Source organism: Gekko japonicus, unplaced genomic scaffold (assembly GCF_001447785.1).
Source record: "Gekko japonicus isolate JY-2015 unplaced genomic scaffold, Gekko_japonicus_V1.1 scaffold4432, whole genome shotgun sequence".
In the NCBI taxonomy this organism is placed as follows: Eukaryota; Metazoa; Chordata; class Lepidosauria; order Squamata; family Gekkonidae; genus Gekko; species Gekko japonicus.
Window position 1 is genome coordinate 34,850 of NW_015168174.1, and position 13,602 is coordinate 48,451.

A 13,602-nucleotide genomic window follows, 5' to 3' on the forward strand; every position below is an offset into this window, starting at 1 on the left:
ACAGAAATTGGTAAAAGAGCAGCTTATAACAACTTTTTAACCACCACCTCGCGCTCTGTTGGTGAAACGCCACAGACCCTTGTCTGCACTGGAATACTAAACGGCTATTACGAAGATACATGCGGGCAAACACCACTGCAGTTTCAAGATATGAACGTCAAAAGCCAACCAAAAAGAATACTAATTTGTGCTATTTGGATTCCGGCTAATAAAAGGCATTGCTGGGGCAGGGGCGGATTTCGCCCTGCGCCAACACAGCTACTTGCAAAACATCTGATGTTTCAAGCACGAACACTATTCATGTCCTCCAAACGGGAGAGCACAGAATTAAATCCAGGTAAACAAAATTGCATCAAAAGAAAGCTGTCCTGTCCAGCGCTAGCTGCTCTAAACCAACGCCTTCTAGGTCTGAGTCAATACACGACCAGTGAGGAGAGCTTAAATTATTTTTATTTAACTTCACACGCCCTAGTTAAATTACAAACAGCTGCCAGAGATTTTTTGCACTACAGACGCGCCCCATACGCCATCCCCTCCCTACGCAAACGCTTTGCGCCCTAACCAAGGGACATGAGTGATGCCGGTCTCCAAACGAAGTATTAGGGCTCGGGCGCATGCGCACTCCAGTGTCCTCCCCCATGTCCTTTGCAGGCCGCGCACGCTCCCTGAGTTGCCCGTTGGGTTTTGTGATTGGTCTGTCAACCGAAAGCGACGTTATTCGTGTGTCTTCCACCTTCCTGTCCGGCTGTAGGAGAGGCAATGGCTGGCGTGCTGAAGAAGGTGAGGGCACAGACGGAGCTGTTGCTGTTTCTTGAGGGAGGGAAGTTAATTTACTTGGCTGAGACAGCGAAGCCGGGGGGGGGGGGGGGGGAATCTTCGGGGATCTTTTGGTTGTGAGGGCCATCCATAGGTATCCATAATGAGATTCTGGTAGATATGATAATTTTGAAGGAAAGTAATTAATGAATTAGATACAAGTTATGTATCAAGCCTTAACATGATTAAATTCCTTACCTAGTTTTTGCATTTTGGAGGGCAATAATTGAGCAGTTACTAATGTAATTAGTTTGCTTATTGGTTGTGTTTCTCTCTCTTTAAAAACTTCTGCAGACTACTGGGCTTTTGGGGCTCGCTGTCTCTGAAGCTCCACATGATGTAAGTTTTCTAAAATACCTATTTCTTTGAAGTTGATTTAAAGCAGAAGCTTCCACTGATTAATGCTTGTGTCTATATTAATAAGGTGTATTAAATCATAGGCAATTATTAGTTGAGATTCATAACTTAGATTATGGACAGGTATTACATTCTGATGAATCAATTACCAAAAGGTTATATCTGAATTCTTTAAACATGCTAGGCTGCAGGTAGTGCTACTTACTTTAATATAAAAAGACATGTTATTATTATTTTAAATAGCGACTTGCTTAGTTGCCTGTGGTGGTAAGAAATGTCTCCAGGTGATCAAGTTGGGAAGTTGTACTAAAGTGGATGGGGGGGGGGGGGTTTTGGCAAGGGGAAAAAGTTTTTGAAAGAAGTTTTTAACTATTTTGAAATACTGTTCTAATAATGCTGTATATGTTCAAAGCACTTTCCACACATTTTCTTTTTATTCTTATAAAAACTCTTCAAGGAGTCTAGCATCATTACATGAATAAAGTAACTATGGTGTGGGGGGAACAGTAAGACTGAAAGTATCTTGCCTAATACATGGTATTGAGACATGAATCACACCAAAGGTCTTTTGATTAGTATGTCAGCCACTGTTATGGAATGTATGCCAGAACCTGTAGCCACTACTTAACATTGCATTTTTAAAAAGTTAAATTGCTGATTATAAATCAGCCCCCCAAACAGAATGAAGTAAAAAAAAACCAACAGTGGTATCATGTCTACCGATAAATATCTATAAAAGGTTTCCAAATATCTAAAAATATGTCCATGCACAATTGCTGTCTACATACAATATGTTGAAATGTTAACAAGGTTGTGAGATCCTCAATCCACTGGATTACTGGAGGTGAGAATTTATCTTTCCAGTGTTGTGATATAGCCCTTTTAGCAACACTAAGGGCACAGAAGGTCCTGTCTTGTTGACCTTCTCCCTAACATTTCATTAAAAAGCCAGCTTCCTACTTGAAGAAGGGTTCTTCATGCTTGGAGTGCCACTGCCACCTATAGAAGTAGCATGAATTTTGTGGGAGAGATGATTTTATCTGCTTCTGAAAAGGCTGTTAGTGCTAATTTGTCACAAATTTAGTTTTTGCGAAATCTGACAAATCTTGACTTCGAGCATCTATGCATTGGTAGCTGTTCAATTACAAGAGCTGACCAGTCTTTGTTATTCCAGTGAACTGTTTAAGTGTACTTAGAGGCCTCATACCCAGAAAGATACCTAGAAAGAAACCATTTCTGAAAATTCCCTCAGTTTCAAAGTGTAGCATGGTAAGCTGCACAAAAAAACAGTCTCAAACCTCCCATGGACACATAGAACTAGTTGCATGGATCTTGGCATTCCTACCGTTGTGTGGGAGGAGGGGTCTCAGTAATACCTCTGTCTATCTGGTATATTGACCAAACCTTTGGTTTCCTGTGCAGTAAAGCTTTCTGAAAAGGACCAATGGAGTTTGTTTTGTTACTTTGAGCTGTTGCTGTGTAGTACCTAGGGGAATGAGTTGTGATCCAGGAGACTGCTGGTAGAAATCTCATTTGAATTTGAAGGTGGCCTCAGGCAAGCCACAGTTTCTATCAGCCAGTCTCTTCTGCAATATGGAGATTATACCGGCGTACCTTATACGAATGTTGCAAGGATACAATTATAATGTACAAGTGGAGGCACATGAGACTTGTGTGGGGGGAAATCCCATATCCCATATCCCCCCCCCCCATCCTGAGCTTGGTGAAGCCCTTCCATGGAACTCTGCTGCAGGCATCCACTGTCATGCCCAGACTCACAGTAGCTGCCAGCTTTCACCGCCCCCAGGCCCACAGCATCTGCTGGCCCCGACAGCTCCTGGGTCTGCAGTGGCCATCAGCCTCCAGCCTCCACCACCACAGTGCCCAGAGCAGCAGCTGCCAGCTTCTACCACCATTATGTCTGGGCCTGGAGCAGCAGTGGCTGATCTCTGCTGCAGCATCCTTGTCCACCACACCCAGGCCCACAGCAGCTGCCAGTGTAGGCCTGTGATACTTGTGGGGGCATTTCCCCCCCCCCCCCACTTTCCTGCTGCATGACTGCTGGGCCTGTGCCTTTGGCACCATCGGGCCTGTTGCAACTCCCGGTCATTGCTGCTGGCAGCAGCACACCCAGTGCAGCTCCTAGGCCATGTCACTGCCAGCAGCATGCCCAGCTCTGCTCTTAAGCTGAGCAGCCCCGTGAGGCCCAGCACTGCTTCTGGGCTGTGTGGCCTCCACCGGGCCCAGCACAGAGCACTGGCCCGTGCTGCTGCTGGACCCAGTGTGTCTCCCAGATGCTGCTGCCCACTGCCAGAGGTAAGTGCACTCTCTGCACTTGCACAGAGAACCCTACTTTCCTTTCAGGGGGACTTAACCCCCCCAATATATTTTTGTTAAGATTTAAGGTTTTTCTGCAAACTTAGGGGGTCCCTAAGTCTTGGTGTGGCTCCTGTCCATGGATTTAAGTATCTGCAGATGGAGGCCACATGTGGCTAATAAGGGGAAGGCCAAACCTAATCCTAGACTAAAGAAGTAGAGTTACTATCAGAGGTGAATATAAGTCAGTATTGACCAGTATGGAGAACTGGTAAGAAACTGGCCTAAGTGGTACTTCCTGTCTTCTTCTTCAAGCCCTTCCCTCTGGAGAGAGACAGTACAGGTAAGAGATTTAAGATGCTTTTACCCTTGTCACAAGAATCACATATTATGGTCTTTTGATCAGGGCAAGTTTCTGAATGTGAAGTAGGCTAATAAACCATACTGTGTTGTATTAGGATGTATGGAAAGAGAACCAGAACATTAACTAGCTATTTGAAACCTTTCAGTTTTTCATACATACCTTGAATTTGGGGTTCTCAAGACTTCAGTGCAGCATTCTCCAGCAGAGCCCTGCTTCCATAATTGGTACTGCCAGTGTCATTTGTGATGTTCTTCAGGTGTTAATGCATACGCATGAATGGCCAGTTTAAAGATGCTGCTTACTGAATGTTGTGTGATCTTTTCAGCGCCTGAGGATATTGTATACAAAAATTATTACAACTCTGCAGAACATACCCAGAGATGCTGCCTACAGGATCTATACAGAGAAAATTGTAAATGAACGATTTGATCTGGTAAAAACAGTAAGTACACAATGTATCTTAAACTCCAATGGCATGATTCCCTTGACGTGTTATCTTCCTACTCTTGTCATACTTTGTGTTTCAAAATAATTGGAAGGTTCTGAACTTAAAATTACTTCATTAAGTAGTTATCCTAATATTGATGGGAGGAGATTTGAGATTTCAGTTGTTTTCACAAGAGGGTGGTATTAGCTTTGGCTTATTCTTGTCAGTCTCCAAAAACTATAAAGTTCCCATTTTACTACTACATGGACTTAGTCCAAAAGAAACCAGATGGATTGTATGCATGTTTCAAGAAGAAGAGGTGTACTGTAAGATTCAGTTACTGGTGCAATAATGAAAGGATCTTATATTGATAAATATTCATCTTCCATGGTAACAAAACTCTACTAAAATGCTGATCACAGGTAGAAAGCCCTTGAAAATCTTTAACTTACTGCTGAGAGATTAGCCTAAAATATTTGCTTGTTGATGAAAAGGTGTGAATGTATGTCACTGGTAACCATAGCTTTCAGGGTTTTTTGTTTTGCGTTCTATGAGAACTTTTCCTTGTTTGCTTATGTGTTGATACTTAAGTTATTTTTTCTTTCAGCATGAGGCATTTATTGCTTACATGTACAGTAGAACAGATCTAAGCCTTTAACTTGCTTTTTTAATTTGCAGGAGCCTGATGTGCAAAAACTAGAAAATAAAATAAATTGTGGACAGATAGAAGAAGTGATTTTGCAGGTAAACTTGGATAATACTTAAGTGCAAACAATTGAAGTGCATTTTAGATTCTTTATGTCAGCTATAATGTGTAGTAAGAGAATGAAGGGATCCCACCATTCATTTTAACGTCCTGATAACTGGGAAATTAATGTCTTTTTGTGTCTCTGTAGAGAAGAATCTGAAAGTTTATTGTAGTTAATATAGCATTTAATCTTTACAATACAGCAAAATCATTGTTATTACTGTATTGAGTAGTAAAATGACTGGTCCTGTGTGCCTGTGGTCCTGTGTTGGGAGGCAGGAATAATTTTTTTGTGTGCATTAGATACACATGAACACATTAACCTGCCTCATACTGAATCAGACCATTGGTCCATCAAGATCAGCACTGTCTGCTCAAACTGGCATTGGCTCTCCAGGGTCTTACATAGAGGTCTTTCACATCACCTACTACCTAACTCTTAAGTGGAGATGCCAGGGACTGAACCTGGGAACTTTTACATACCAAACAGATGCTCTACCTTCATTTATTCCTGGTGAACATCCCAAATGTGCAGGATCACCAGAACAAGGACACGCAAAGGCAAGGTGCCTATCTCTACATACTGGGAGGGAATCCTTAGTTACACAGAAAAAAAATAATGTTGTAATTAGTCAAAAGGAGCAAAACCTATCTGATGAGAACTGAGTATGCTCCAATGGGCATGGAATTTTGAGAGCAGTTGAGCCAATTAATGGGAGGAAAATTATTCTGTTAATATCCTCCTACGTTTATAGAATCCTGGCAGGGAAGATTTTTGATGGTAGGGTAAGATTTCCAAATGCATGCCCTCTTCCTACAGAATTTCTGTATGAACTTGCAGCTTATTTCTCCTAATAGCTAGGTTGACAGGTAACTGCTCTTCGATAAGACATTGAAACAATGCCACTAGCACACAAGGTAGCCGTACCTGCACATTTGGGATACTGGCCAGGAATGTGGAAAAATGTTCTGTTGTATTTTTTTTTAAACCCATGTCCACATCCCAGTGGCTTGAGGAGAGCTGAGTGCTTATTGCTATTAGAAGGACTGGAATATTGAGATGAGTTAAAGTGGTAAACCATGGGATGAAGAAATTAGCTTGCTTGAGCCATAGATGACGTATAGTATTCTGGAGTGCGTGAGACATGCATCTTCTACTTGAAGGTCTCACATGTAGTATAGAGAGGGGAGGTAAAATAAACTCCTCCTTGCACTGTACTCTTTTTCATTCACTGAATAAAGAGTCAGGAGAAGCAATTTCATCTCCCCACAGTAGCCCACATCCCACAATCCTTCCCAAGCCAGAAAGGTGTACTACAGGGAGGGGAAATTAGGAACTATGCCTAATGATTAGTGCTTTCCATTGACAAATTGCTGCATTCAACCCACTAGATCAGTTCAATGCAGAATCTTTTAGGCAAGTTTCAAAATTAACTTGTGTTTTATCAACAGGCAGAAAGTGAACTCTCTCTAGCCCGGAAAATGGTGCAGTGGCGGCCATGGGAGCCGTTAGTTGAAGAACCTCCTGCTGATCAGTGGAAGTGGCCAATCTAATCTGCACTGTTTATAATTTCTGGAATAGAAAAATACTTCATTAAATGTATGCTGGATGTGGATGAAAAATATATTTAATTTAAATACGCTACTTATATTTTTTGTCTGCTTTGATATTGATTGGAATATCACTGTAAATGTTACCCAGAGTGGAGTGGGTTCCTTTTCTAATACTCAGCAGCAAACCTCCCTCCCTCCCTCTTTCCCTCAAATAGAAACTTTTCTTCAAATGGCATCTGCTTCTTACATAAACTGGGGAGTCAAGTCAGTAATTATGCCTCACTGATGTGGAAATTGCTTTATTGTATTTTAGAAATCACAAGAAGGGCGAGGCCTGAGTGGCTTACAGCCTCCAGCTGGCCAAGCCTTCTCCCGCCCCCGCCCCCTCCCCCTCTCCCTCCCTGGTGGTGGTGAAGCAGTTCTCATCTTTTACTTTTGGGGGGGATTTAAAACTTTTCCAAGTTTTCAGATTTTTCTGCACAAATGTGAGGGAAAATTTCTCTGCCCCCCAGGTGCCCACAATGTGCTGATTTAGATATCCGCACAGAGGGGGCACAGTTGGGAATTAGATATATAGATAAGATTTGATTACAAAGGACAAAGCCTGCAAGAAATATTCAACATATTTGCAACCTAGGATGATTCATACTTTTTCGGTACATTGCTTCCTTTTTACGACGAGGCTTGGTATCTGCTATAATCTTAAATTTGATGGGCCTGATCCTTTCCTGCAAAGGTACAGCAAGGCCTGAAGGGTATAGCAGAGTCCTTCTGTCACTCCCCTCCCCTCTTCACATTATCCAAAGGTGAGACTAGGTGAGGATATGGAAGGAATTTACAGGCTTTCTGTTACCTGAAGTATTCTCGCATGACTCCTGTGCGCACATCCTATGGGGGTGGAGATGGGGTTCCATTGTGAAGAGCCCTCCATGTATGGGTTTTATAGCTAGCAGACAGGAACTAATACAGATCTTTATATTCCACATTATCTCAATAAAAGATATTCTAGTCTGAGTTTAACTCCCCACATCCACTCTCAGAAAGAGAAATATGGAAATCTTGTATTCTGCCATGAGGAGCCCACCCACATTCTGTCCTTCCTCGACCGAGACAGAAAAAAATCCCTGCTTTCTCTAAGCAAGTGAACATTTTGTTCTCACAACAGGAGACTTCATTATACCTCTTTTCACCATCTTAGAGTAGGAAGGGGAAATTTTTAGCAGTGACTCAATGAGCTTGGCTTAAGTTCTGGAGAGATGTGACATGGCAAACGGGCAGGGAGAACATGGCCAAGACTAGTAGCAGCTGGGTAAAGCCACTGACCATGACTAAACTATCTTGGTAGAAACATTTACTTTTGGGGGGGGGGGGGGGAAGGAAGACTGTGTAAATGCAGTTGTCTTAATAATAATTAAGGGCTGTCAAGTTGCAACTGACTTATGACAACCCCTCATGGGGTTTTCAACGCAAGATATGAGCAGAGGTGATTTGCCGTTGCTTTCCTCTGCATGGTAACCCTGGTCTTCCTTTCAGCCTCCTAACTAAGGTTGACCCCATGTAGCTTCCAACCCCTGATGAACTCAGGCTAGTCTGGGCTGTTCAGGCTGCGAGTTGTCAATTACCAATTTACAACAACACTTGCATTTGAAGAAAAAACGCTAGGTGGCATAATCCCTAAAGATGTGATAGAAAGTAAGTGCAGAAAGAATGTGCATGATGGTGAACAAGTGATGAAAGATCAGTGATATTTAAGTTCTACTGAACTAATATATATATATGCTTATTGATCCACTGAATTGAGGCTCCTCTTTCTAGAGATTGTTGACACTTCTTCCTTTTAGTTCCTGGTGATGCAACTGCATATCTGGAGTTGCTCTGATGCTACTGCTTGTATGATATGTTGCTGTAAACTTAGTTGTAAGTAATCATATCACCTTAAAAACTAGAATGTCTCCACAGAGGAGTTCTTGGACAACAGAGCATTAAATTGTAGAAGGCACAGAAATTAGTTACATTACAGGAATCCTTGTGTAATTTTATTGAACTATTGCTATACCATCAATAGATGGCGATGAGTAAGGAGTCCCTGTGTTAGAGGACCTTACCAAGAAGGAATTTATCATAGAATCATAGAATGTTAGAGTTGGAAGGGACCTTGTAAGTCATCTAGTCCAACCCCCTGCACTCTGCAGGAGCATAGCTGAAAAATAGTCCTACATACCTACAACATACCCAAAAGATGGTTGCGCAGCCTCCGCTTGAAAACGTCCAGCGAAGGAGCATCCACCACCTCCCGAGGGAGACTGTTCCACTGCTCAACCACTCTTACAGTTAGGACGTTTCTCCTGATATTTAGCTGGTAACGACTCCCTTGTAATCTCCACCCATTAGATCTAGTCTTGTAATCTGGAGCAAGAGAGAATAGATTTGCTCCATCTTCTACATGACAGCCCTTCAAATACTTGAAGACTGCAATCATGTCCCCTCTAAGCCTTCTCTTTCCCAGGCTAAACATACCCAATTCTTTCAACCTTTCCTCATAAGACTTGGATTCCAACCCTCTCACCATCCTGGTTGCCCTCTTCTGGACACGCTCGAGCTTGTCAACATCCTTCTTAAAATGTGGTGCCCAAAACTGGACACGACTCCAGGTGAGGCCTGACCATAGCAGAATAGAGCGGATCTACCACCTCCCTTGATCTGGACACAATGCTTCTGTTAATGCATCCTAAGATTGCATTAGCTTTCTTCACAGCCACATCACACTGTAGGCTCATGTTTAGCTTGTGATCAACCAGAACACCTAGATCCCTTTCGCATGTCCTGCTCTCAAGCCAAGTCCCTCCCATTCTATATCTCTGCCTTTGATTTTTTGTACCTAAGTGTAGGACTTTGCACTTATCTCTATTGAAATTCATTTTATTTGTCTGAGCCCACTGTTCCAGCCTATCTAGATCATTTTGAATCCTGACTCTGTCTTCTTCAGAATTGGCAATCCCACCCAGCTTCGTGTCATCTGCAAATTTGATAAGCATCCCCTCTATGACTTCCTCCAGGTCATTTATAAAAACATTGAACAACACCGGGCCGAGGACCGAGCCCTGCGGCACTCCACTCGAGACTTCCCTCCACATAGATGCAGAGCCATTTACGAGTACTTGTTGGGTACGATTTTTCAACCCAACCATGAATCCATCCAACGGTTGCACCATCCGGCCCACACTTAACCAGCTTATCCTCAAGGATATAATGAGAAACTTTGTCAAATGCTTTACTGAAATCTAGATACACTATATCTACAGCATTGCCGGAGTTAACCATTTTGGTAACTCTGTTAAAAAAGGAGATAAGGTTGGTCTGGCATGACTTATTCTTGATAAACCCATGCTGGCTACTACCAATTAACTCATTCCATTCAGGAGATCCACCAGTGCTGGGGGGGGTCAACAGTGGGAGGGCTTCTAATGTCCTGGCCCCACGGGTGGACCTCCTGATGGCACGGATATTTCTGGCCACTGTGTGACACAGAGTGTTGGACTGGATGGGCCTTTGGCCTGATCCAACATTGGCGTCTCTTGTGTTCTTATGTCTAGCAGAGTTAGATTTCCAGTAAATATCTGGATAGTTGAAATCTCCCATAACCACTACATCCTGTCTCTCTGAAAGTTTAGCAAGCTGTTGTACAAATGCATCATCCATGCAATCCATGATTGGTTTGGAGCTCTGTAGTATACCCCCACAATAATTTCCCCTTCTCCCCCCCCCCGCTGTATCCTTACCTACACACTTTCAACAGGACAACTCTCAAAATCCTGAATTTCACTGCAAGCGTATTCCTTCTTGACATATAGTGCCACCCTGCCTCCTTTTTTGTTTCAGCACAGTAGGGGGTGGGGCTTGCAATCAACAGCACACCACAGCAACTCACTCAGTTTCCAACAACCCCCAAAGCACAAACATGTAAACAGAACCACTCTCTATCAGGCTGCAAGAACCCAACTCTCTCTCAGCTCCCACACAGCAACTAGGAAGGCAAAGGGAGAAAGAAAAATTCCCTACCTTGTATCAGCAACCCACCACGTGCTCTCCACTCCTTGCCTCAGCCCAGGTGAATTTAAGAAAGATTAGAGCAGACTCCCTTCTACCTGCTGCCAAGTTGAACAATCAAGCAACTTCAGGATGCTGCATAGCATTATAAGAATAAGAAAATTGACTATATGAAGTGCTATCTCTTGGGGCCAGCGGAATCCACAGCAGAGCTCTCTGATATTCAGAACTGGCCTAACCGGCCTGCGGACACCAACAGAAGCCCCGACCTCACCTGAAGGTCACGCCAGCAGTGGTTACGAGGACGGCAGATATTGGTCACGGGCGGCGCATTTCTTCGGTGCGGCCACCATTTTGGAGTTCCTGAGGAGACCTGTTTGTAGCCACAGAGATCCGCCTTCGGCTGATGGGACTTCTCTAGGAAAGCAGCAGAAGTCCTCAGGCCTGCCGCTGACACAGGGGTGGCGACGGGGGAGCCTGGGGAGGGTCTCTGCCCCCTTCGGAATCTGCCCTGTCATGCTCAACTTGGCCAAGTCTCCAACATACGATCATTTCAGCAGCAGCCTCGCATATCATTAAAGCTGACTGTTAGCGCCCCAAGGACAGGTACACCCGACATCTGACCCTCTAGGTCACTGAGCGCCCCAAGGACAGCCACTTCAAACATACAGGATGATATACGAATGGAGGAACCCGGGACGGGGGGACCAGAACCTAGGATCCGCTGGGGCCCTAGGAAATGTCCATCAATACTACAGCCTGAAGAAGAACAGGAAGAGGAACAGAGAGCCTGTTCTGTTAGAGCTATAATTTGGCAAGCAGAAATTTTGAACTTTATTTTGTGTCACCATATGATTGCAATCCGGGGGGGTAAGACCACAATTGTACCTTTAAAGATTGACTACCTCTTTCAATAGTCTTTCAGTAGTCATGTATGGCTGCGAGAGTTGGACTATAAGGAAGGCCGAGCGCCGAAGAATAGATTCTTTTGAACTATGGTGCTGGAGAAGACTCTTGAGAGTCCCTTGGACTGCAAGAAGATCAAATCAGTCAATCCTAAAAGAAATCAACCCTGACTGTTCCCTGGAAGGCCAGATAATGAAACTGAAGCTCAAATACTTTGGCCGCCAAGAAGAAGAAGAGATTGGATTTATACCCCGCCCTTCACTACCCAAAGGTGTCTCAGAGCGGCTTACAGACTCCTTTCCCTTCCCCTCCCCTCCCCACAACAGACACCCTGTGAGGTGGGTGGGGCTGAGAGAACTCTGACACTAACTGCTCTTTTTCAAGGACAGCTGTGCCAGAGCTTGTGACTAACCCAAGGTCACATCAGCAGGTGCAAGTAGAGGAGTGGGGAATCAAACCCGGTTCTCCCAGATTAGAGTCCGCACACTTAACCACTACACCAAATGAGAAGGGAGCACTCACTAGAGAAGACCTTGATGCTGGGAAAGATTGAAGGTCAAAGAAGACGGGGACGGCAAAGGATGAGATGGTTAGTGTCATAGATGCAATGAACATGAAGTTGAGCAAACTTCAGAGGACGGCGGAAGACAGGAAGACCTGGCGTGATCTGGTCCATGGGGTCGTGAAGTCAGACTCGACTGTGCGACTGAACAAAAACACACCCATATAATATTGATCTGAATATATAAATTGGATGACTGAATTTGTAAATTGTACAAGGAAGAGGTTAGGTGAATTTAATTAAGCAAACAAGCGTGATTAGACTATCCTGTTGAATTGACGTATGAACGTGAATGGTCAGGGTTGCAAAATCGTCTCCCCCCCCCCCCCCCCGGTCCAAAGGACGCCAGGCTGGTATCTACTAGGACCAGGGCTTTTTCTGCGGCTGCTCCTGCTTACTGGAATGAGCTGCTGGATGAGATCAAGGCTCTGTGGGACCTTTCGCAGATCCGCAGGGCCACAAAAACAGAGTTCTTCCATCAGGCATATGGGTAAGGAGCCACGTCTTACCATCTATGTCCTGTCCCAGTCTTATTCCCAGCCTGAGCCCGCCGATAGTTGTACTGCCTATCTTCTTATAGTAACATCGCCATCGCTATGTTAATGGTTTTAATAATTTACTGTGTATTTGATGCTTGTATTTATATTAATTTATATTGTTGTTTTATCCTATGGTTCTCTTGTAAGCTGCCTTGAGCCTGCCCCGGCGGGGAGGGTGGGGTAAAAATTTAATAAATAAAGAAATGGACTTCTACTACCCTTTAAATCAACAGCATATGGCAAAGTGGACACCACATTAATGGTGCACTGAGCACTTCTGTTTTGAAGATTTAAAGCCTCCTTCTTGATCAATGACCTTCACTATTGTTTACAAACATATTAAACACAAGGAAAGTAGTCTGGCTTGGTGTAGTGATTAAGAGTGTGGACTCTAATCTGGGAGAACTGGGTTTGATTCCCCACTTCTCCACATGCAGCGTGACCTTGGGTCAGTCATGTTCATTCAGAGCTGTTCTCTCACAAGCAGTTCTCGAATGAGCTTTATCAGCCCCACCTATCTCATAGGGTGTCTGTTGTTGGGTGGGGGAGGGAAAGGGATTGTAAGACGCTCTGAGACTCCTTCGGGTAGTGAAGGGTGGGATATAAATCCAATCTCTTCTCTTCTGGTGACAGGCCAGAATGTCCTTAGCTTTGTATTGACAGTAACCAGCAAACAGTATAACAACTTCTTTCTAGGAGGGAAGAAAGCAAGCAAGTTCCCTGTAGTTGCTGTTCTGGCTGAGCCAAACTCTAGTTCCCGGGAGGTGGTATTGTGATTGGGGACTTCTGCCCAGCATTAAAATAACCATCTCCCTTGTAATCTCTGCTTCTCTTAACAGGTCTGGATTTAAGTCCACCAATTTCAAAAAGATAGGGTTGCCAGGTCCAGTGTTTCCTCTAAGCTGAGTTAGTGTGAGCTAACTCACAGTTTTTTAGCCTCTGGCTCACACATTTTTTGTCTTAGCT

At 43.9% G+C, this 13,602-nt stretch overlaps 1 protein-coding gene across 1 annotated transcript; it reads left to right on the top strand.

Moving 5' to 3' along the window:
* Positions 1-646: 646 nt before the first annotated feature.
* On the top strand, positions 647-6,838 carry NDUFA5 (NADH:ubiquinone oxidoreductase subunit A5). Its single transcript, XM_015414980.1, has 5 exons — positions 647-780; positions 1,111-1,155; positions 4,179-4,295; positions 4,959-5,024; positions 6,481-6,838. Exons 1-5 carry the CDS (start codon positions 760-762, stop codon positions 6,580-6,582), a joined length of 351 nt encoding a protein of 116 aa, XP_015270466.1. The 5' UTR covers positions 647-759; the 3' UTR covers positions 6,583-6,838.
* Positions 6,839-13,602: the final 6,764 nt, after the last annotated feature.